The sequence below is a fragment of the Oncorhynchus mykiss genome, chromosome 9 (assembly GCF_057628025.1).
Source record: "Oncorhynchus mykiss isolate SJ-2025 chromosome 9, ASM5762802v1, whole genome shotgun sequence".
Lineage (NCBI taxonomy): Eukaryota > Metazoa > Chordata > Actinopteri > Salmoniformes > Salmonidae > Oncorhynchus > Oncorhynchus mykiss.
In genome coordinates this window covers 67,925,772-67,951,248 of record NC_143030.1, presented here as the reverse complement: position 1 = coordinate 67,951,248, position 25,477 = coordinate 67,925,772, and the positions used below count along the sequence as shown (strand labels likewise).

General features: G+C 40.6%; 1 protein-coding gene across 4 annotated transcripts in view; it reads right to left on the bottom strand.

Annotated features, from left to right (window-relative positions):
- Positions 1-25,477, bottom strand: part of LOC110532607 (uncharacterized) — a 50,429-nt gene that overhangs the window by 9,579 nt on the left and 15,373 nt on the right. For 2 of the 4 annotated variants that reach the window (XM_090185134.1, XM_090185133.1), the window contains exons 9-13: positions 18,945-19,056; positions 17,337-17,427; positions 15,446-15,532; positions 8,023-8,175; positions 5,610-7,903 (exon numbers count right to left, since the gene is read on the bottom strand). In XM_090185134.1, the coding sequence (XP_090041260.1) occupies positions 7,847-7,903; positions 8,023-8,175; positions 15,446-15,532; positions 17,337-17,427; positions 18,945-19,056 (500 nt within the window). In that variant the 3' untranslated portion in view covers positions 5,610-7,846. Of the gene's footprint in view, positions 1-5,609; positions 7,904-8,022; positions 8,176-15,445; positions 15,533-17,336; positions 17,428-18,944; positions 19,057-25,477 lie in introns of those variants that run through there. The other 2 variants (XM_021616654.3, XM_021616653.3) reach the window with 1 other exon arrangement.

The window sequence follows — 25,477 nt, the reverse complement described above, 5'->3', positions numbered from 1 at the left end:
ACTCACGTCGGCCATGGAGAAGTAGAGCTCACAGTCCTTGGTAGCGAGCCTCATCGGTGACACTGTATTATTCTCAAAGCGGGCAAAGAAGGTTTTTAGTTTGTCTTGGAAGTAAGACATCGGTGTCCATGACGTGGCTGGCTTTCATTTTGTAGTCTGTGATTGCCTGTAGACCCTGCCACGTACGTCTTATGTCTGAGCCATTGAATTGAGACTTCACTTGGTCCCTTTACCGACATTTTGCTTGTTTGATTGCCTTTCAGAGGGAATAACTACACTGTTTGTATTCAGCCATATTCCCAGGCATCTTTCCATGGTTAAATGCGGTTGTTTGTGCTTTCTATCCACAGTTCCTGGTTAGAGTATGTTTTAATAGTCACAGTGTGTACAACATCTCCAATGCACTTCCTTATAAACTCACTTACCGATTCAGAGTATAAATTGATATTATTGTTTGAAGCTACCCGGAACATTTCCCAGTACGTGTGATCAAAACAATCTTGAAGCGTGGATTCCGATTGGTCAGACCAGCGTTAAATAGTTATTGTCACAGGTACATCCTGTTTGAGTTTCTGCCTATAGGACGGGAGGAGCAAAATGGAGCCGTAGTCAGATTTGCTGAAAGGAGGGTGGGGGAGGGCCTTATATGCATTGCGGAAGTTAGAGTAGCAGTGATCCAGTGTATTGCCTGCACGAGTGCTAAAATCAATATGCTGATAGAATTTAGGTAGCCTTGTTCTTACATTTGCTTTGTTAAAATTCCCAGCTACAAAAAATGCAGCCTCAGGACATGTGGTTTCCAGTTTGTAAATGTCTTATTTATTTTTTTCCACCTTTATTCAACCAGGTTGGCAAGTTGAGAACAAGATCTCATTTACCACTGCGACCTGGCCAAGATAAAGCAAAACAGTTCGACACATATAACAACACAGAATTACACATGGAGTAAAACAAACATACATTCAATAATACAGTAGAAAAATAAGTCTATATACAATGTGAGCAAATGAGGTGAGATAAGGGAGGTAATAAATAGACCATGGTGGCGAAGTAAATACAATATAGCAATTAAAAAACTGGAATGGTAGATTTGACAGTAGATGAGTGTGCAAAGTAGAAATACTGGGGTGCAAAGGAGAAAAATAAATAAATAAATACAGTAGGGGAAGAGGTAGTTGTTTGGGCTATTTATAGATGGGTTATGTACAGGTGCGAGCTGCTCTGACAGCTGGTGCTTAAAGCTAGTGAGGGAGATAAGTGTTTCCAGTTTCAGAGATTTTTGTAGTTTGTTCCAGTCATTGGGAGCAGAGAACTGGAAGGAGAGGCGGCCAAAGGAGGAATTGGCTTTGGGGGTGACATGTGAGATATACCTGCTGGAATGCATGTTACGGGTGGGTGCTGCTCTGGTGACCAGCGAGCAGAGATAAGGCGGGACTTTACCTAGCAGAGTCTTGTAGATGACCTGGAGCCAGTGGGTTTGGCGAGGAGTATGAAGCGAGGGCCAGCCAACGAGAGCATACAGGTCGCAGTGGTGGGTAGTATATGGGGCTTTGGTGACAAAACGGATGGCACTGTGATAGACTGCATCCAATTTGTTGAGTAGGGTGTTGGAGGCTATTTTGTAAATTACATTGCCAAAGTTGAGGAGCGGTAAGATGGTCAGTTTTACGAGGTTATGTTTGGCAGCATGAGTGAAGGATGCCTTGTTGTGAAATAGGAAGCCAATTCTAGATATAACTTTGGATTGGAGATGTTTTATGTGAGTCTGGAAGGAGAGTTTACAGTCTAACCAGACACCTAGGTATTTGTAGTTGTCCACATATTCTAAGTCAGAGCTGTCCAGAGTAGTGATGATGGAAGGGCGGGCAGGTGCGGGCAGCGATCGGTTGAAGAGCATGCATTTAGTTTTACTTGTATTTAAGAGCAGTTAGAGGCCACGGAAGGAGAGTTGTATGGCATTGAAGCTCGTCTGGAGTGTTGTTAACACAGTGTCCAAAGAAAGGCCAGAAGTATACAGAATGGTGTCGTCTGCGTAGAGGTGGATCAGAGACTCACCAGCAGCAAGAGCGACATTATTGATGTATACAGAGAAGAGACTCGGCCCAAGAATTGAACCCTGTGGCACCCCCATGGAGACTGCCAGAGGCCCGGACAACAGGCCCTCTCATTTGACACACTGAACTCTTGTCTGAGAAGTAGTTGGTGAACCAGGCGAGGCAATCATTTGAGAAACCAAGGCTGTTGAGTCTGCCAATGAGGATGTGGTGATTGACAGAGTCAAAAGCCTTTGCCAGGTAAATGAATATGGCTGCACAGTATTGTTTCTTATTGATGGCGGTTAAGATATCATTTAGGACGATATCCCGGGTAGCCTAGTGGTTAGCGCGTTGGACTAGTAACCAAAAGGTTGCAAGTTCACATCCCCGAGCTGACAAGGTACAAATCTGTCAATCTGCCCCTGAACAGGCAATTAACCCACCCTAGGATGTCATTGAAAATAAGAATTTGTTGTTAACTGACTTGCATAGTTATTTTAAAAAAAAAATGAGGTGCACCCATGACCAGCTCTGAAACCAGATTGCATAGCGGAGGAGATACGGTGGGATTTGAAATGGTCGGTGATCTGTTTGTTAACTTGGCTTTCGAAGACCTTAGAAAGGCAGGGTAGGATAGATATCGGTCTGTAGCAGTTTGGGTCAAGAGTGTCCACCCCTTTGAAGAGAGGGATGACCGCAGCTGCTTTCCAATCTTTGGGAATCTCAGACGATACGAAAGAGAGGTTGAACAGGCTAGTAATAGGGGTTGCAACCATTTCGGCAGATCATTTTAGAAAGAAAGGGTCCAGATTGTCTAGCCCGGCTGATTTGTGGGGGTCCAGATTTTTCATCTCTTTCAGAACATCAGACGACTGGATTTGTGAGAAGGGGAAATGGGGAAGGCTTGGGTGAGTTGCTGTGGGGGGTGCAGTGCTGTTGACCAGGGTAGGGGTAGCCAGATGGAAAGCATGGTCAGCCGTAGAAAACTGCTTATTGAAATTGTCAATTATAGTGGATTTATCGGTGGTGACAGTGGGCAGCTGGGAGGAGTTGCTCTTGTTTTCCATGGACTTTACAATGTCAAATAACTTTTTTGAGTTTGTGTTGCAGGAAACAAATCTCTGCTGGAAAAAGATAGTCTTGGCTTTTCTAACTGCCTGTGTATATTGGTTTCTAACTTCCCTGAAAAGTTGCATTTCACGGGGGCTGTTCGATGCTAATGTAGAACGCCACAGGATGTTTTTGTGTTGGTTAAGGGCAGTCAGGTCTGGGGAGAACCAAGGGCTATATCTGTTCCTGGTTCTACATTTCTTGAATGGGGCATGCTTATTTAAGATGGTGAGGAAGGCATTTTTAAAGAATAACCAGGCATCCTCTACTGACGGGATGAGGTCAATATCCTTCCAGGATACCCGGGCCAGGTTGATTAGAAAAGGCCTGCTCGCTGAAGTGTTTCAGAGAGCGTTTGACAGTGATGAGTGGAGGTCGTTTGACCGCTGACCCATTACGGATGCAGGCAATAAGGCCGTGATCGCTGAGATCTTGGTCGAAAACAGCAGAGGTGTATTTAGAGGGCAAGTTGGTTAGGATGATATCTATGAGGTTGCCCGTGTTTACGGCTTTGGGGTTGTACCTGGTATGTTCATTGATAATTTGTGTAAGATTAGATTGTAGGATGGCCGGGGTGTTAAGCATGTCACAGTTTAAGTCACCTAGCAGCACGAGCTCTGAAGATAGATTGGGGGCAATCAGTTCACATATGGTATCCAGAGCACAGCAGGGGCAGAGGGTGGTCTATAGCAGGCGGCAACGCTGAGAGACTTGTTTTTAGAGAGGTGGATTTTTAAAAGTAGAAGTTCTAATTGTTTGGGTACAGACCTGGATAGAAGGACAGAACTCTGCAGGCTATCTCTGCAGTTGATTGCAACACCGCCCCCTTTTGCCATTCTATCTTGTCTGAAAATGTTGTAGTTAGAGATTTCAGAGTTATTGGTGGTCTTCCTAAGCAAGGATTCAGACACGGCTAAGACATCCGGGTTGGCAGAGTGTGCTAAAGCAGTGAATAAAACAAACTTAGGGATGAGGCTTCTAATGTTAACATGCATGAAACCAAGGCTTTTACGGTTACAGAAGTCATCAAAAGAGAGCGCCTGGGGAATAGGAGTGGAGCTAGGCACTGCAGGGCCTGGATTCACCTCAACATCGCCAGAGGAACAGAGGAGGAGTAGGATAAGAGTATGGCTAAAAGCTATGCGAATTGGACGTCTAGGACGTCTGGAACAGAGAGTAAAAGGAGCAGGTTTCTGGGGGCGATAAAATAGATTCAAGGTATAGTGTACAGACAAAGGTATGATAGGATGTGAATACAGTGGAGGTATACCTAGGCATTGAGTGATGATGAAAGATATATTGTCTCTAGAAACATAATTGAAACCAGGTGATGTCATCGCTTGTGTGGGTGGTGGAACTGAAGGGTTGGATAAGGTATAATGAGCAGGGCTAGAGGCTCTACAGTGAAATAAGCCCAAAAACACTAATCAGAACAGCAATGGACAAGGCATATTGACATTAAGGAGAGGCATGCTCAGCCGAGTGATCATAAGTGTCCAGTGAGTAGTGAGGTTGGTTGGGGTCACGGCGATTCAGACAGCTAGCCGAGCCATGGGTAGCAAGCTAGCAGAAGATGGAGGTCTATTTTTAGCCACCCCGTGCATTTCCGTCTGTAGATTAGTGGGGTTCCGTGTGGTAGAGGGGACCAAATCCAATTGTCAAAATAGTTATAGTGGCCCAAGAAGATTGTTCGACAGACCTGTTCAGATAGCAGCCGATATGCTCAAGACAGCTAACGATTAGCGGGCCGCAGTTAGCAGATGGGCGTTCGGGTTACGTCGCGATGGAGGGGCCAGTTGAATAACTCCCTCGGGCAGATAACGTTGGTATTCCAGTCGTGAAGGCCTGATGGGGCTCCGCATCGGCAGTAAAACGGGTCCGGATAGGTGATTGTAGCCCAGGAGTGGCTGACGAAACTCTTCAGCTGGCTAGCTCCGGGATAATTGGTGTTTGCTCCGGAATCGACGTTAGCCAATAGTCACTCGGATAGCAGCTAGTTAGCTGCAAGATCCAGGTGTAAATGTCCAAAGCTTGCGGTATAAATCCGGGGATATGGAGAGAAAATAGGTCCGGTATGCTCTGGTCTGAGTCGCGTTGTACAAAACTTGCGATAGCTTTCCGAGCTAAAGGATAGCTGATGACCACTAGCCGTGGTTAGCTGAATACTAACCTTAGCTAGTGAGCTGGCTAACTTATTTTGTGGATTTCGGATACGAGGTGAATAATACTTTTGGAAAAAAAACTGATCCGCACCACATTTAGTGAGCCTGGTTGCAGGAGAGTGTTTGAAGTTGAGTTTTTAGAAAAAATATGTAAAAAGATATGCGAAGAAAAATATAAAAATATATAAAATATACATACACGGGGACAAGACGAGGACATCTGACTGCTACGCCATCTTGGAACAAGGAGAGTAGAGAGTCCAGTAAAGTTCCTTGAGGACCATCATGGTATCGGCAAGAGTGGGGATATATACGGCTGTGACATTAACCGACGATAATTCTCTTCGGAGATAATATGGTCGGCATTTGATTGTGAGGAATTCTAGGTCAGGTGAACAAAAGGACTTGAGTTCCTGTATGTTGTTATGATTACACCATGTGTCGTTAATCATGAAGCATACACCCCCCGCCCTTCTTCTTCCTAGAGTGATGTTTATTTCTGTCGGTGTGACGCATAAGGAATCCCGGTGACTGTACCGACTCCGACAACATATCCCGAGAGAGCCATGTTTCTGTGAAACAGAGTATATTACAATCTCTGATGTCTCTCTGGAAAGCAACCTTTTCCCTAATTTCATCAACCTTGTTATCTAGAGACTGGACATTGGCGAGTAATATACTCAGAAGCGGTGGGTGGTGTGCACGACTATGAAGTCTGACCAGAAGGTCAGAAGGTCTTCTGCGGCGAGGTTGTTTTGGGTCGGCCTCTGGAATCAGATCAAACAAATGATCCGCTTCAGGAAAGTCATATTCCTGGTCGTAATGTTGGTAAGTTGACGACGCTCTGATATCCAATAGTTCTTCCCAGCTGTATGTAATAACACTTAAGATTTTCTGGGCCAACAATGTAAGAAATAATACATACAAAAACAAAATACTGAATAGTTTTCTAAGGACTAGAAGCGAGGCAACCCTGTCTGTCGGCACCATCTTGCTACCAAGTCATACTGTGCTGTTTCGGTCTACACAGAGATCTTCACCAGAAAAATAAATAGGAGAGATCAGCCGTGCTGGTTCACCTGCAGCAGTCCTATGTCACAGAGTCCTGGCTGAGCCACATAACTACTGTTCCTACCAGGCCTTGAGATGCACAGCAGAGCAAAAGAATGCACACATTTTTGTGCGCTGCGTGTACAAACGCAAGTGCCTTGCCCCAAGGCTACTCAAACCATAGGATCTCAATGTACAGTTTCTGTTAACCTAAACACTAAAAATGTAATTTCTCTCTGTGTTAATATTGAGGCATGTTGCTTTGTATTATTGGATGCATGTATCAACAATCCACAAGGTTTTCCTTGACTCTTCCATTTTTGCGTTAACTTGATGAGGTCAACTGATTGTTCAAGGTATTGCTAATGCTTTTGTTACTCAGATATGGCTGTGTGTTTCTTATCAATTTGATTTGAAAACAAATCAAAACAAAAATCATCACATCATAACAAAAACATTACATCATAAAAGCTTCCATATTACATGCAGAGTCATTATCACCTTTACTAGAGCCGTAATACGTTGTGTCCTTACTTAGACAGTGGGGAGCTTTTTCTGTGAATAAAAAAATACTTGAGGAGTGTTAAGTTTCCTGAAAATGAATGAAAATAAATCAATAAAAATGCAGCCATATTCAACCTATTTATATAAAATGTTAATGATCTTTCTAAAATTCAAGCCTTGCTGCATCACAGTGGCTTATGCCTTCTGTCTTAATTGAAATGCAAAGGGGATATCTCTCTCTCTCTAATCCTGTGATGGGATTTATTCCATAGTCTTTTTTAGGTTACGTTGTTTACCAATTTGAGGTCCAGGGCACTTCCCCGAGGACCAGTCTAGAAGAGATGCACGCATCATCAACTTGAAGATTAACAACAACAACCTCTATGGCTTTCTCTTACCTTACAGTTACTGTATCAACTTCCAGGTCCAGCCATTTATTTCAAAACACAGAGTCCCCTCACAGTGCAAACAATTTAGCCCTCTCTGTTTCACCATCAAACCTTCTATGTGAGGCTTTGGGAGTAAGAGACTCCAGTCTTATTAGATAGAGAGGAAGCATTTTAAATCTGGGGCAAAGTGCCATTAAATCTTCCCATCAGGGGACCAGTACAGCACAGCAGCAGCTTAGGCGGCAATCTATAGAAACTGCCAAGGAGTCGTCTACTATGCTGAAAGACCTATTCTAATAGTTCAGAGAGATCTAAAATGATCCCAGATAAATGTATAAAAAAAGCATGTATCTAATAAACAAGGAGTCTAATCCAAAACAAGGCTAATCTAAGACTACCAATATTGAGATTTAAAGAAAAGAACCAGTAAGGTGAAAGAAGTTGCGGCTGCCATTGCCCACTGTGAATTGTAGGGTACCTCACAGTAGACTTGTCCAATGTCCACTAGCCCAGCATCTGCACCATGACAAGAGGTTCCATTTGATTTGTGAAGCCAGGCGGTGATACAATTACCTGCGTGTCAGAGTTAGACACACTAGGGGTAATGACCCAACCTGAGTCTGACCAGGCAGAGGATGGATAGGAGAAGAAACTGAAAGGAGCGAGAAGGAGGAGGGAGATCCGTCTGTGTATATCAATGAGAAGTTTTATTAGCCTAGTGCTGGACACTCCACCAAAGGTCAGGTGACAGCAGAGGAGAGGAGCACCTACTTTAGTTAAGGAGGAGAGGCGGAATCCCTTGGCCTTTCCCTTCCCTGCGTTCTCATTGAGGTAATTGCCGATGGCCAGCAGGTACTCCAGCACGGAGACAAACGACCTGGAGCTGTACAACTGCGTGCACATCCTGATCTTCTGGTTAATCAGCTGAAAGACAAAGATAGTGGTTCAGGAGAAGTCATTTCACTAATCCAACTTCATACTCACTCTTTTTGTCTGAATCAGACTCTTTTGTTTTGTCTGATTCATGAGTTTATGAGAGTTGAGTAAACCCAGGCGAAATCCTTTTTGGTTTTCAAGTAAATTTGCAGTCAGACTAGAGACGTGACAAAATTTCAATAGCACACATTTATTTTGGATGACAGGCTTGTATTTTGAAGTAAACAAGTAGATTGACTTGTTCTACATTGCAAAAGTAATTATATTTTCATCATATGCATTTCATTGTGGTTTTCAGATTATATTACTTGTTATCATTCATACTACACAGTTTTTAACCATCCTATCACAAGCAATTGTGTCTTATATATCTAAGAAACATGGTGCACACTGCACGATATTCATAGAATGTATAAAAAAATGGGACAGGTATTAGATTTTGTTTGCAATCTCTCTCAACAACACAGAATTTCCAGGTCTGCTAGTAAAGTAAGGAGGAAGGTGAGGATGGGATGTAGTGGGGAGACAGAGCAGCCCTCTGGAAAAACAAATCCACTTAGCAAAGGTGTGTGTCTGATACAACATCCAACCATATGCTCAAGTTTACAAAGTAACGTCCCATAGCACACTAGTGTGACCTCCTCAAGCCTTAACAAAGCAGAATGCAAATACAAAGAATGCAAATCAGGTTTTGAAGGGGGCAACCTCTCATTGCAGTCTGGTCTCATAGACTAGACATAACATAGTAAATGTAAATCTGGGAACTCTAATTAGTATGATATGTTACATATGGTATGGTTACAAACGACAGACGGTTACATAAAACCTCTACAGGATCGGTGGGTCCCCAATGGGACGGTTGAGCTAATGCGATTAACAAGAAAAGTAACAAGAAAATTTCCCAGGGCATAGACATATCTGATATTGGCAGAAAGCTTACATTCTTGTTAATCTAACTGCACTGTCCAATTGAATTGATTGTGCAAAGAATAGGTCTGACATACAAATACAAACTGCTGGGCTCATGACAGCAACAAGAATATTAATTGTCACCCTATGCTGCAAAATTGAGAATAATAGTTTCTTGCATAGCAGAAGATCGGAGTAAGATCTTATCAGATACAAATATCCTATTTGGATTTAGAGGTACAGACCATGTACCATAGTAATAGAAGTCAAAGCGACTGTGTGACCAACCAAAACTCCAACAACAAATAAATGCAAGGCACAGGCAGGTGTTACTATCTCACATAATTATATTTAGGATAATCCTGCAATATACAGTACACACACAGAATGCAGTACACACACCATTCCATAATCATGTAATAATCCATAATCAACACTGTGCTACTGTCTATGAATTGCAACTACATTTTGGAAAGTATTTTTAGATGGTAGAGGGGTGAAACATACAATATGTGTAAACAACATTTGGATTTTACAAATTGCTATTTAATATACAGTGCCTTGCGAAAGTATTCGGCCCCTTTGAACTTTGCAACCTTTTGCCACATTTCAGGCTTCAAACATAAAGATATAAAACTGTATTTTTTTGTGAAGAATCAACAACAAGTGGGACACAATCATGAAGTGGAACGACATTTATTGGATATTTAAAACTTTTTTAACATATCAAAAACTGAAAAATTGGGCGTGCAAAATTATTCAGCCCCCTTAAGTTAATACTTTGTAGCGCCACCTTTTGCTGCGATTACAGCTGTAAGTCGCTTGGGGTATGTCTCTATCAGTTTTGCACATCGAGAGACTGACATTTTTTCCCATTCCTCCTTGCAAAACAGTTCAAGCTCAGTGAGGTTGGATGGAGAGCATTTGTGAACAGCAGTTTTCAGTTCTTTCTACAGATTCTCGATTGGATTCAGGTCTGGACTTTGACTTGGCCATTCTAACACCTGGATATGTTTATTTTTGAACCATTCCATTGTAGATTTTGCTTTATGTTTTGGATCATTGTCTTGTTGGAAGACAAATCTCCGTCCCAGTCTCAGGTCTTTTGCAGACTCCATCAGGTTTTCTTCCAGAATGGTCCTGTATTTGGCTCCATCCATCTTCCCATCAATTTTAACCATCTTCCCTGTCCCTGCTGAAGAAAAGCAGGCCCAAACCATGATGCTGCCACCACCATGTTTGACAGTGGGTATGGTGTGTTCAGGGTGATGAGCTGTGTTGCTTTTACGCCAAACATAACGTTTTGCATTGTTGCCAAAAAGTTCAATTTTGGTTTCATCTGACCAGAGCACCTTCTTCCACATGTTTGGTGTGTCTCCCAGGTGGCTTGTGGCAAACTTTAAACAACACTTTTTATGGATATCTTTAAGAAATGGCTTTCTTCTTGCCACTCTTCCATAAAGGCCAGATTTGTGCAATATACGACTGATTGTTGTCCTATGGACAGAGTCTCCCACCTCAGCTGTAGATCTCTGCAGTTCATCCAGAGTGATCATGGGCCTCTTGGCTGCATCTCTGATCAGTCTTCTCCTTGTATGAGCTGAAAGTTTAGAGGGACGGCCAGGTCTTGGTAGATTTGCAGTGGTCTGATACTCCTTCCATTTCAATATTATCGCTTGCACAGTGCTCCTTGGGATGTTTAAAGCTTGGGAAATCTTTTTGTATCCAAATCCAGCTTTAAACTTCTTCACAACAGTATCTCGGACCTGCCTGGTGTGTTCCTTGTTCTTCATGATGCTCTCTGCGCTTTTGACGGACCTCTGAGACTATCACAGTGCAGGTGCATTTATACGGAGACTTGATTACACACAGGTGGATTGTATTTATCATCATTAGTCATTTAGGTCAACATTGGATCATTCAGAGATCCTCACTGAACTTCTGGAGAGAGTTTGCTGCACTGAAAGTAAAGGGGCTGAATAATTTTGCACGCCCAATTGTTCAGTTTTTGATTTGTTAAAAACGTTTGAAATATCCAATAAATGTCGTTCCACTTCATGATTGTGTCCCACTTGTTGTTGATTCTTCACAAAAAAAGTTATATCTTTATGTTTGAAGCCTGAAATGTGGCAAAAGGTCGCAAAGTTCAAGGGGGCCGAATACTTTCGCAAGGCACTGTATTAAGGTGTGAGGTGGAACATTTATTTGTTGAATTAAGGCGATATAAAATTATTTGCATTTCACAAACGTAGAAGGTTATGTAAAAGTGCATCTCATGCCATTCTTTCATGAGTGGAATTTAACTATCCAGCGACAAATGAATGGAACAAAAATACTTCAGTTTCGCACTTTAAGAGCTTAGGTACTTTTAAAGAGGAGAAAGCCTTTGTGTTTCTTACTTACTTTTTCAGAAGTCAATTTTATTTATGTTATAAACCATGATGAATTACGATGACATTTTGCATTAGAGAATTGACTTATGTTCTTCTTTTTTATATTTTTGTTAGATTGAAATGCTAACCATTATCAGCCTACATTGTAGGAACAAATTGCAACTCCTTGATGAAACCCATTAACAAAGAAAATGATTGGTGAGGATACCGTCTTTGAAAGGTAAACATAATATATTCCATGCAATACATTGTAATGTTAATATCTTGTGCACCCATTCAATTGTTATTAGGCTTTTCGCTTATGCTCAGGTCTAAGTCTATCCTGTGTATGTGACAATACAACGTTTTTTGTCTACCGGTTGAATGCACTAGCTATCTGCATCTACAGCAGATAGCTAATGGTCACAGTGAGTTGTTATTGCAGAGTGGAGAGAATATGATTCTAGGCAGAACACAACAGGTGTTTCTGGATGCTGAATTCTACAGAGGTTAAAAGTGTCTATGTGAGTTAAAACAGGACAACAGAAAGATGACAGCAATCGGTAAGTCATTGAGAGAGGACATCAGTTCAGTATGTGGATTCATGATAACAATGGAGAAATCAGATTACCTCAAGGGACAATCAAGGCGGAACAACAAACAACATTGTTGTTGACGAAATTGCAGAATCTTAACGAGATCACACCTAATTCAGAATAATTCTCTAAATGTACGGCTTTTATTTTTATGTGGTTGTTTCCCCAACTTCTTGTAGAATCAGAAAATGTCAGAAGGGGAAGACAATGTGAACGGAATGATCACTGAGAAACTGAAGACGGACCACAGGAAGATTGAGATGGAACGAGCCCACAGTACTGGAAAACTCACCACCGGCCCAGGTGACAGGCCCAGTGTAACGATTTTCTTCTTCCTCCTCTGTGGAGGAGTAGGAGAGATCGGACCAATGTGCGGCGTGGTACGTGTCCATAACGATACTTTATTTACATGAACACTAAACTACAAAATAACAATGTGAATAACCGAAACAAATGAAACAGTCCCGTGTGGAAACAAACACTGACACGTAAAATAATCACCCACCACTCAAAATTGAAACCAGGCTACCTAAGTATGGTTCTCAATCAGGGACAACGAATGACAGCTGCCTCTGATTGAGAACCATAGCAGGCCAAACACAGAAATCCCAAATCATAGAAAAAGGAACATAGACAACCTACCCAACTCACGCCCTGACCCTACTGAAACAAATACATAACAACAGAACTAAGGACAGAACGTGATACCCAGGCAGATTGTGGTCAAGTTCCTGAGGTTCAAGGACAATGGTGGCTGTTCTGGAAAGAGCCAAGAACTTTAGAGGAATGTACATCTTCCTCAACGAGGACTATCCTTAAGCTATGCGCCAGAAGAGGAAAATACTTATCCCAGCCATGAAAGCTGCCAGAGCACATGGGGACATTGCTTACATCCGCTATGGCAGGCTCATTGTCTACCCTCCCTCCCAAAAGCTTGGACAGGATGAGAGAGCCAAGCCACTTACACATATCAACTGGTTGATGGACTTCTGAATTATGCTGTTGTTTTTTTCTCTTGTTTGTTCTTTTCCATATTTTATCTATCTGAACAGCTACACAGGAAAGGGCTAAAATAGCCCATAGTATGATATGTAGCCTTAAAAATTAGGTTAATGAAACCAATAACTTGATAGCATCAGTTAATGTTCATATATTAGCCATCTTTGAGACTCACTTAGATCATTCCTTTGATGATGCAGCAGTAGCAATACAAGGATGTAACATCTACAGAAGAGACAGGAATGCCTATGGGGGAGGTGTTGTATATTTTTAGAGCCATATCCCTGTAATGCTTAGAGAAGATCTCATGTCAAGTGTTATTGAAGTGTTGTTTTTGAAGTTTTACCTGCCTCATCGCATGCCTATTGGTTTAGGGTGTTGCTATCGGCCACCAAGTGCTAACAGTCAATATTTAGATTATGTGTGTGAAGAAGTTGATAGTGTTTGTGATGTTAACAGAGAGGTCTATTTTCTGGGTGACCTGAACTGATTAGCAACTAGCTGTCCTCTTAAGAGGAATCTTCTAAATGTGACTTATGCCTGTAATATGACTCAGGTCATACCAATAGTGTTGGATCTGTGACATTCACTTGTATTGATCATATCTTCACTAATGCTGCAGAGCTCTGCTCCAAAGCAATATCAGTACCCATTGGCTGTAGTGATCGTAACATTGTGGCAATAACAAGGAAAGCCAAAGTGCCAAAGGTTAGGCCTAAAGAAAGTTATAAGAGATCATACAAAATTATTACTCATGACTCTTTTGTTGAAGATATAAAATATTTATGTTGCTCTGATAATAATAATGAAAGAGAAGGATTGCTATTTTGAATTTGGTCAAATTCATGTGGGGGAGGTGGAAAAACGATTATTATCCATCAATAATGATAAGCCACCAGGTATAGACAATCTTGATGGAAAACTATTGAGAATGGTAGCAGACTGCATTGCCACCCCTATTTTCGATATCCTTAACCAAAGCCTAAAAGAGTGTGTGTGTGGAAGGAAGCTAAACCAATTCCACTACCTAAAAATAGTAAAGCTCCCTTTGCTGGCTCTAACAACCACTCAATCAATTTTCTGCCTGTTCTTAGTAAACTGATGGAGAGAATTGTTTGACCAAATACAATGCTATTTTTTAGAGAACAAGTTAACAACTGACTTTCAGCAGCACTCAACTTGTACTGCACTGACTCAGAAGACAGATGATTGGTTAAACTAAATAGATAATAAGATGATAGTTGGAGGTGTATGGTTACATTTCAGTGTAGCCTTTGATGATATTGATCAGAAGTTGTTATTGAAGAAACTCACTTGCTATGGCTTTACATCACATGGTTGGATAGTTATTTATCCAATAGAACCCAGAGTGTTCTTCAATGAAAGCTTCTATAACACTAGATATTTACTGTGCGGTGTCCCTCAGAGCAGATTTACACAAGGCTAGAATGACTTTGACACAAACATCAACTGTACTAGTTGTTCAGGCTCTGTTCTTGTCCCATCTTGATTACTGTCCGGTAGTATGGCCAAGTGCAGCAAAGAAAGACTTGGCAAAGCTGCAGCTGGCTCAAAACAGAGCAGCACACCATGAAGTCCTTAACTGCAAAATAGAGAACTAACATCAACAACATGCCTGCCAGTCTTTCTTGGTTGAGGGTTGAGGAGAGATTAAGTACCTCTCTTCTAGTTTTTATGAGAAGGATTACTGTAATGAAAATTCCAGGTAGTCTGCATAATCGAATAACATTCAGCTCAGACACCCATACATACCCCACAAGACATGCCACAAGGGGTCTCTTCAAAGTCTCCAAGTCCAAAATGAATTCACGGCAACGCACAATATTATACAGAGCCATAATCACATGAAACTCCCAAGAAAACAGCTAAATGACCTTTAAAAAGGGGACACAGAGACACATTCTAACACACATTTTCTTTGTATTGTTTGTATATTTTTTTTGCATTGTTTGATTATTGTTTTATTTTACATTTGTGTGACTGTCCTTGTCTATCAGTGTATCAGTGTTTTGTTACTTGTCATGTTTGGTATTTTTTGTGGACTCTAGGAATAGTAGCTGCTGCTTCAGAAAAAGCTAATGAGGATCAGAATAAACCAATAACATTCCATATGTCCTACCACTCAGAATGCATGTCCAAAGCATTGCTTCATTACCCTGTTACAGGGGAACTTTTTACATTTTACATTTGTAGTGTATTTGAAGTTTAAAAAGGATTCAGAATGAAGTGTGTAATTTCCACTTCGAAATTTCAAACATGATTTTGCTGCTGTAGAACACTGGCTCAAATTAAGATCCTCCAGCTGTAGTATGCTATTGTTGATATTAAGCTAATGTTCATATCAGGCCAAAGTGAACTTACCGGCTGCAGATCCTCCATGCTTATGGGCAGCTCTCTTAGAGTCAGCAGCAGGTCCAGTCTGGAGTTCAGGTAAGGAATGTTGCACATCTGTAATGGGGAGGCAGTTACATGAGTAATACACAGTCACAGAATGTAGACACAGAACCCACACACACATACCACATGCACACCACACACAAACACACACGCACGCACACAAACACACACAATATCACACATTCTATTTATATGTGATTTTTCAGATTGATTTAAAAAACACTCCGTCTATTGGGATCCGCTTAAGAGACACTTTGGGGTGGCTACTAATTACTTCTTCCTAAAGACTCTCCTCAACCCTTCCTCTCTAACAGGAGCAGCTACATCTAAGAGCTAAGATTCCCTGGTGGGTATGTTGTGGGCTGTCTTGTCTTCAGTTTGATTTAGCAGAGAAGCTGAAGGCTTGACATCTTGAAAAGATTGGCTGAGCTGCCTAGTCGACCTTTGGGTTGGTTGCTAACCTCTAATGAATCACTCTGGGTTGTCACGCAACAGTGTCTCGTTCATGCACAGGTGCATCAGGCCCCAGACACTGTCGTTCATGCACAGGTGCATTAGGCCCCAGAAGCCTAAGGGCCTTGGTCTGATCGGGATTAGTGAAAGATGTTAGGTTTGGGGTTATTTCTTGATCCTAGTAATTAATCAGCTACTACAGACAGCGTGTAGCTGAATCTTTTGTAATATACATTTTTCAAGACCCGCTTTTTAACATACTGATACATATACTACCTAAATAAAAACATTACTTTGAAAATTGTTACAAGGGACATCCCTTTTTAGTTTATCTCAAAGGTTGAATATGGGACTCACTAAAACCCCTCTTACCCAGAGAACCTTGGAAACACTACAGGATGCATGTGAACTGAGGACACAAACTGTGATGCTAAGCTCTTCCACCATGAGAGGTGTTACTGCCACAATGTCTCCCAACATATCCCTATGCATGGTGTCAGATCATAGTGTGAAGAACATGGCCGGCTGATCTTGCTTCTTGGCGCATCTGCCATCCCTTCTGCCCATCATCAACCACATGGGGTACTTTTACAGTGTATCTGGAGGTGGGAAGCCTCATCATCCAGTATGTGTGAAGGGGGATAAAGGTGACTAAGGATACAGCAGTACTCCATAAGGAGAAGAGGAATCATAGAGGAAGAAATGCATATTATTACCATGCAAATCATTGATGCAGAAATTACATAACATCAGCATCCTGGAATTTAAAAAAAAGATATAGCTCAACAAAATTACATATTGTTTTCCTTACTAATGTTTTAGCATTTGTGGCACAATTCCCATTCTAGTCATGGGACCGATATTAGCATTTTTCGCACATCATGTTCAAATCATCTCTAAGTGACTTAGTTTCACAATAAATTGAATATACTTTTGGATGATTTGAACGTGATGCATGAAAAATACTAATATCAGTCCCATGACATGAATGGGATTTGTGCAACAAATGCTAAAACATTAGCATGTGGAAACAGTGCCAGGGTAACTAGACCAAAGCATGGATTGCTGTAACACATTGTCCATAGACTGCTTACAGGGTAAGTCAATCAATGTGTCATTATGTAATTTGGGTGAACTAACCCTTTTCAGGAATTGAAAAATGTGGTTTATTTTGTAGATCCATCACATCCCCTCATTAAAATTCACATGGTGTTTTTAATTACTTTAATTGGTCATCCATTCATGAAGCATGCACAGCACATGGACGGTAAGAGCTTCTTCTAATTTATGTAAACAAAATCAAAATTGGCAAACATTAAGGTTTATCTAGGACATCTGTGATAAGTAGGTACGGTAAGGCATTACCGTAGTCTTGGAAAGCATGGCATGCTAAGATACTTACCTCCATCATGTACTGGTCCACAACATGCAGCTCTGACACAGACCCCTTGTAAGATTTATACATTTCCACATCGTCTGAGGTAGGTACAAATCTATAAAGGAAACATATTTAACATATTTAAATGTATGTCTTTGTTATGTCTTTGTTATGTTCTTTTTTTGTCTTTGTTAAACATAAATCACAACATAAATCCCAGTTTCTCATTTTTCATGTCATAAGAGAGTTCCCTCTTGATTGTGTCATAAGAGTCAATAAGCAATGTTAGGGTTGAGTGGATCTGCTCTGCTTTGCTGCAGATCCAAACAGTAGTTGACATCTTATCGATACGGTGTGACATTTCATTCCTCCTCAATGTCTAATAATAAGTCAGGCTAAATATAATGCCTCCCTCAGTCAGTCAGTATAGTCTGACTATAGATCAGTTGTCTACATAGTCTGAATGGCACTGAGGCTTTGGTAATTGAATAAAAGGAGTCACCATTTTCAGTTACAATGCATAAATGAAGTGAAATACAACAAACACTTTTTCACAAGACACACAATCTGGGCTTCATCCAAAATGGCACCAAGTAGTGGTAGCCATGTAGTGCTCTATAAAGGAAATAGGTCAATGTCCCATTTAGGATCATGCAATGCCATGCCCCCTTTCTCTCTCTTTCTCTGAGAGCCATAATGCTAGGCTGATTTCCAGTGACCCGGAGAAAGGGGAGTGATTAAAAGCCAAGTAGCTCTGATGGCTTCCGTCAGCTCCTATGAAGCAGCAGGACCGTTGATGCCAGCCACGACCATCCAGTCATTCACTTGCACTGAGTTTGAACCCAAATGGAATCTCTTTTTCTCCTATCCTCTGTCATCTGAGTGTATTTCAACTCCAAACCAGACATTCACTTTTTCATGAGCCCTGGGATGTGGCGCTGGATTAGAGCTATAGAGCTATAGCCGCATGTCATTAATATTGCAGGCCCTGTGGGGAGTGGTTTCTATCAGAGATTGTATTCCTGATGCCCACGCGATGCCACATTAAAATATATATTACGTTTTCATAGAATAAATATAATCCTCTATGAGATACATTAGATCACAGTTCTTTGATCAGGTCAGCACCTCACCGAAAGAAAGCACTGAGTAAACTGTAGAGAAGGAGGTAAGCATTTTACCCGGCTTTCAGTGTTATACCCCTGAGAGTAACTCAATAGTGTCTATCTCCTCAAATACCTCACCAATGAAAGTTTTATTAGTAGTCTGCTCTGGTAAAAGGTTCTGGCATCTGCTCTTTAGTATTAGAGCAAATGCTATAGAGACTACTGCTTGTGCCTTGTCATGTCTCATAGGCTTCATTGGGTTTATTCCTGTATGTATGATCCCTGTATGTACCCTGCACTCGTAACACTTGTTCTTACACAACCTAATGTTTTACCAACCTGCACCCTTACTGGTCTTGTGTATGTACCATGTGAAATCTTACAAGTTATACTGCTGCCCTACATCGGACTTGATACAATCCTGCATGAAGTCTGCATTTATTTCCTTCTCAATGCAGGCAACTGCAGTTGTATCCAAATTCGAGATTAATCTGCAACATGAATGCAACATGTAATCGCTTCTTACCTCCTCAGGGAAGTGATCTGTTCGTCAGAGAAGCCTCCCTCACCCTCATTAACCAAGAACAGTTTGTCCTTTAGTTCTCCTGGCTGCACATGGAAACTTTTGAGGAAAATATCTGGGGGGAAAATCAGGAAAACAAGATCAACACACTCACTCAAAAAACGACACATGAATGGTTTTACTCTTGACAGGGAGATACTCTTTTTCCTGTACCTGCAACTTGAAATGAAATAACTGAAGACAAAAGGTGCTTGGATTAATTATCTCTCTCGAGTGCCTTTGGGGTGCACTCATTTGTATTCTATCAAATACAAACTGATGGGAATTTTTGTTTTACCTAACAACCTCTGTGTATACTGCAGGAGCTGGGAAAAGTAGTACACTATCACACTAAAACACTTTCAAATGAAATATGGTAAGGAATTATTGTGATCTGCAGTCAGGGATGGATTCATGCACTGATTGAGTAACACCCAGTTCAAGGTCAAGGTTTTAGAAGTAATATGCAGCTAGATTCTACGCTATTCTCCTCGTCTTAATTTAATAGGTCGACCGTCAGTTAATTAAAAAGCCCCAATCCGACAGGGGTGTGCTGGGTGCTCACTGCACTCTGCTTCTTTATGTATTGATCATTCTGCTCTGCTCTGGGCCAAAGCAAGAGGTCTCATCTAGAAAGAGAAATAATGTTTAAGTATTTCCTACATTACAAGGTCATTTTAAACACCACGCAACAAATATATTCCATTCCCTTCCGTCCTTTTTACTTTCCTTTCCTCCATGTTAATTATGTTACCTTGGACCACCATTTTCTTATATTATGTTAAATAAGAAAATGGTGGTCCTCTGTAGCTCAGCTGGTAGAGCATGGTGCTTACAAAAGCAGGATAGTGGGTTAAATTCCCAGGACCACCTATACCTTAAAAAGTTATGCACGCATGACTTGAGTCTGCTAAATAGCATAAATGATATATTATATAACATTTGTGTTGAGTGAGTGTTGAGAAATACAGGTATAGTGGGTAGTCAGTCACGACCCTTGATGTTTTTATTTACCTTGGATGTAATGTGACAAGACTGATATTTCTAATCTTGCCACATCAAGAATAAAGTTATTTTCTATTCAAATGTCAGTGTCTGTGTAACAATTAACATGACAAAATGTGTCAAAAGCATCCTGATATACGACATCCAGTGATGACAGGGCAACAGGGGAAATGTCCCATGGGGGACCAGTACGAAAAAATAGTATGAAAATGCTTTTTCAGTTCTGCCGACAAATTTTCTATGGGATTGAGGTCAGGGTTTTGTGACGGCCACTTCAATACCTTGACTTTGTTGTCCTTAAGCCATTTTGCCACCACAATTTTGGAAGTATGCTTGGGGTCATTGTCTATTTGGAAGACACATTTACGACAAAGCTTTAACTTCCTGACTGATGTCTTGAGATGTTGCTTCAAAAAATCCACATAATTTTCCTACCTCATGATGCCATCTATTTTGTGAAGTGCACCAGTCTCTCCTGCAGCAAAGCACCCCCACAACATGATGCTGCCACCCCCGGGCTTCATGGTTTGGATGGTGTACTTCGGCTTGCAAACATCCCCCTTTTTCCTCCAAACATAACGATGGTCATTATGGCCAAATTGTTGTATTTTTGTTTCATCAGACCAGAGGACATTTCTCCAAAAAGTATGATCTTTGTTCCCTTTGTGCATGTACAAACTGTAGTCTATTTTTTTTACGGCAGTTTTGGAGCAGTGGCTTCTTCCTTGCTGAGCTGCCTTTCAGGTTATGTCAATATAGGAGTTTTACTGTGGATATAGATACATCTTCACAAGGTCCTTTGCTGTTGTTCTGGGATTGATTTGCACTTTTCGCACCAAAGTACGTTCATCTCTAGGAGACATAACACATCTCCTTCCTGAGCGGTATGACGGCTGCGTGGTCCCATGGTGTTTATACTTGCGTACTATTGTTTGTACAGATGAACGTGGTACCTTTAGTTGTTTGGAAATTGCTTCCAAGGATGAACCAGACTTGTGGAGGTCTACAATTTTTTTCTGAGGTCTTGGCTGATTTATTTTGATTTTCCCATGATGTCAAGCAAAGAGGCACTGAGTTTGAAGGTAGGCCTTGAAATACATCCACAGGTACACCTCCAATTGTGTCAATTAGCCTATCAGAAGCTTCTAAAGCCATGACATAATTTTCTGGAATTTTCCAAGCTGTTTAAAGGTACAGTCAAACCTAGTGTATGTAAACTTTTGAACCACTGGAATTGTGATACAGTGAATTATAAGTGAAGTAATTTGTCTGTAAACAATTTTTGGATAAATTACTTGTGTCATGCACAAAGTAGATGTCCTAATCGACTTGCCAAAACTATAGTTTGTTACTGTAACAAGAAATTTGTGGAGTGGTTGAAAAACGAGTTTTAATGTCTCCAACCTAAGTGTACGTAAACTTCCGACTTCAACTGTATTTGGCTAAGGTGTATGTAAACTCACAATACTCCATATTCAAGTAATTTACATAACTTACATTACTATGAAGCGGCAGACACTGAGATAGACAGGGCATGGGTGCTGGAAGTAGGCTAATTCATGTAAACAGTCTTTATTTTAATTTGACTTTAGGCTACTAACAACAAGAGGGCTTTGCGTTGGAGCCTATTTTTCCTATTCATAAAATAAGAGGTAAGCCTACCTGTTTGGCAGATGAAATGAAAGTTTACTATCCATATACTATGTCAGTCAATTCCTTCAGTCACCATACACTACTTAAATATCTCTGTCAGTGAAGGGCTTTGTGTGTTAAAACCAGGGCTCAAATTGAGAGCATATGTGAGGGAATTGTGACTTTTGTTAAAGAAAATGGCTAAAAGCATAGGCCTACCTCTTGTTACCATAAAAATTATGGAACTGATTATATAAAGTGATCTATAACGAAGCTTTAGTCCGCAATGCTTTATACTAGAAACAAGCTGTTAAATGCAGGGGAAAGACGTGACTCTGATGCATATGGAATATCTTTGGTTTCTCTACATGGTTTCTCTACATGACATTCAGAACCCTCTATAGCCAAGGAGACAAAAATGTACTTTGCTTGGGAAGTAATGTGTGATTCTGTCACTATCAATTGATGTTCATTTCAACAGACTATTAAAACACATACTAACACTAAATCAGTCAGGAGCAAGCTAGCTAAGGAACAAAAATGTATTATTTAGGCTATATTATTATTATTTCAAGGCTATAGCTTGCCATTTAAGAAATAAATTGTGAAGCATTTGTGACACATTACAGGCTGGCTGGAGTGCTCAGGATTTCAACACACATCAACAACATCACTTCAACAATATGCCTATAAATTTCGCATTTAGGCTGTATATAATGACATTTTCAAAAATAATCACTTAGAATTATATAATAATTAAATGAAAAATGCCATATTAGGCTATACTGTCATTCTACACTGCCTTTGAATTCACTTTTAGAAACCCGAGTTTGGCCAGTCTTTGGTTTGAGGATCATGCGGTGAGCTATGCATGCCTACATTTTTACATTTGACATTTGAGTCATTTAGCAGACGGTCTTATCCAGAGCGACTTTCAGTTAGTGCCTAGTTTGTCAATTTAGCCTAGCAGATGCTCTTGTTCTCCCATGCCCTAATCCAGGCTGTATCACATCCGGCCGTGATTGGGAGTCCCATAGGGCGGCGCACAATTTGGCCGGGATAGGACGTCATTGTAAATAAGAATTTGTTCTTAACTGACTTGCCTAGTTAAATAAAGGTTAAATAAAAAATGAAATGCATAACAATTACAGTCAACACAAATCTATTTTTTAACAACAATATCAAGGAATCAAACAGTAGTGTTGCATGGGTTTAAAAAAAGCCACATTACAACCTATGTGTTATGATAATTGCGTTGTTTGCTCTATAACCTGTTAGTCCATATGCCTTGCGACCAGGATATATAGGCCAAAAGGCAGAGACAATAAGAAGACACAGTAGCAGAATAAATTAAACCAGAGAGCAACCTCTGTCAGGTGATGTCCACAAAGTATATTGCATGTAACAAACAGTTAACCTACATAATGGTCAAGTAAGGTAATGTTTCCGACATCTTCGGACCACTAAACAACTATTGATATAGAACCACGGAGAGTTCCCGCAAGTCGCAAAGAAAACAAGAGCTGCCTCCACTATTCCAGCACCATTTAAACTTCAACATTTAAACATCATCAAATCACTGATGCTTAGTCTAATACAGTGACAACTAAAAGATGCCAAAAACTATTTAGTCCAATCAACATAAGCTAAATATGATGGTGTGTTTGCGTGCGTGTTTGTGCAGGTAGAAAAAAACATGTTGACTCACCCTACTTGTAGAGAAACATCAATGCCATCCTCCTCTCTTTCATGTTGACGAAACGGTCTATCACTTTGTCTGACAGTACACACTTTTATTTTTTGTTGTCCTCGCTGGCTAAATAGTTGTTCGCTAGCTCAACTTCCTTTCATGGGCAACTTTAGCTAGTTAACGTTAGCCTTCTACATCTGGACACATATTGAACTTCCATCGTCTCAGGCCAGGGGCACAATGTATGAATTAATGGTTGGATCAGTATCGCAGATACAATCATTGGCCAGTACGAAGAACTAAGTAAAACCACAAGACCAAAAACTATCTCCATCCATGGCTAATTTAGGAAAAGGCCAATTTTAGCTAGCTAGCCACCGGAAGACAACAACACAATAAGATGCAGTAATTCAAGTTGTTTCTGTCAATGACGTATGCTCTCAATACGATTTTCATAGAAGTGACGCCAAATCCAAACTGGCTTCCCTTGACACTTTTTCTTGGTGCGCCAGGACCAGTCACAGTTGAGCTCACTCAGTTTAGCTCAATGCTGATTGGCTATTATTTTGTACTTTTTTATCAAGAGAGGCCAAATGCTCACTGGCTTCCTTGCATTCAATACTATGGGCGGCAACAATGTCATACTCTTTCGGACCAGACAGCATGAGATAGATGGCCTACACATACAGACAGAAGGGCGCTGTTTAACTTGCTCAGATGCTTTCTCCAGTGAGATACATTCAGCCTCCTGTGAATTGAAGGAAAATTATGGAACACAGAAGAGACAAAAGATAAATTAATGTTTCCCAAATGAAAATAAGTTGATCATTGATGATCAGATACTTCGGTTGGAACTGGTTCTGTTGCACTTAATTTTTACAATTGATAAACAACTTTGGCACTGTTCTAAACTTAGACTATCCTCTTTTTTACCCATACCCTGTACAGAAATCAAAACCACTTCGGTGCTGCTGCATGCGCTCATTTGTTGTCATGCCCTATTGTGGTATTACAAAATATTGTAGTTGTCTCCAGTCAGGTAAAATTATGTAGAATTGCATAAAATGCGTTTATAAAAGGCATTTTTCTTCTTGAACCGCAAATAAGATTATAGATTAATGCAGTGCTTTTGTTAAAATAGAGATATTTTCACCCCTACCCTTGTCTGCAGTGTTCTGCGGCTCTACAACCTTCTGGCTACTTTGCCATGTAATGCTTACAAAACCAAGAACAGTTTCTAAAACTGCATATCTAAGGCACTGGTCTGTTCTAGGAGTGAGGCTAAACGGTAGGCATGATCTCTGCTATGCACTTTATGTTTTCATGATTATTTTGGGTTCAGGAGAGGGTCACTTGTTTGTGTTTTTTTCAAACGTTCAGGGAGGGTCAGGTAAAAATATATATTTTACTGGAGGGCCATTTATTTTCATTTCAGAGAGGTCCAATGTTCTCCAGGTATCACTCATTATAAATAATATATAGTTCCTTAGAAAATAGCCATTTTTGATGTCACCAAGCAGGCCAAAAAGGTATTTTCAAACAGTTCTTAAACTAAGGGCATTATCATAATGTTCACATTTTCACAGTATTATTGCAACTTCATAGTGTAGAAATATATATATTTATTTTTAACAATAAAATCACATTTTTGACTGCACTAAGCCTCATTTCTGACTGTGCATCCCAAATGGCACCCTATTCCCTACATAGTGCATTGCTTTTGACCAGGGTTCATAGGGCTGTTGGGAATAAGGTGCCATTTGGGGAACACCCTCAGTCCTCAATGAGACACTGGATAATGCTCTCAACACAACCTTGATTAGACATGCTAACATAAGAGCATACTAGGGAGCTCTCGTGTCGAATCAATCACCATATTAATTAAGCACATGTTTAAAAGTACAAGAAGGGCAAGCTCTGGGATGGCACTACACAGTGCACAATAAAATATTTCCTCTTAAAACTGAGTGGGGTATTTGAATGTGTGACCTTGCTGATGTTTTCCTCTCTGTGTGAAACAACTAATGTATTAATACTATGAGGTTAACTAGTCTTTTTTGCTTGTCTTAGAAAACTGATCATTGCAGTCTTCTAAGCTATCAAACAGATAAAAGGATTGAGAAAATCCAACTGGCGTAATCTTCTTCTGCTGCAGATGTAGGATCTTAAT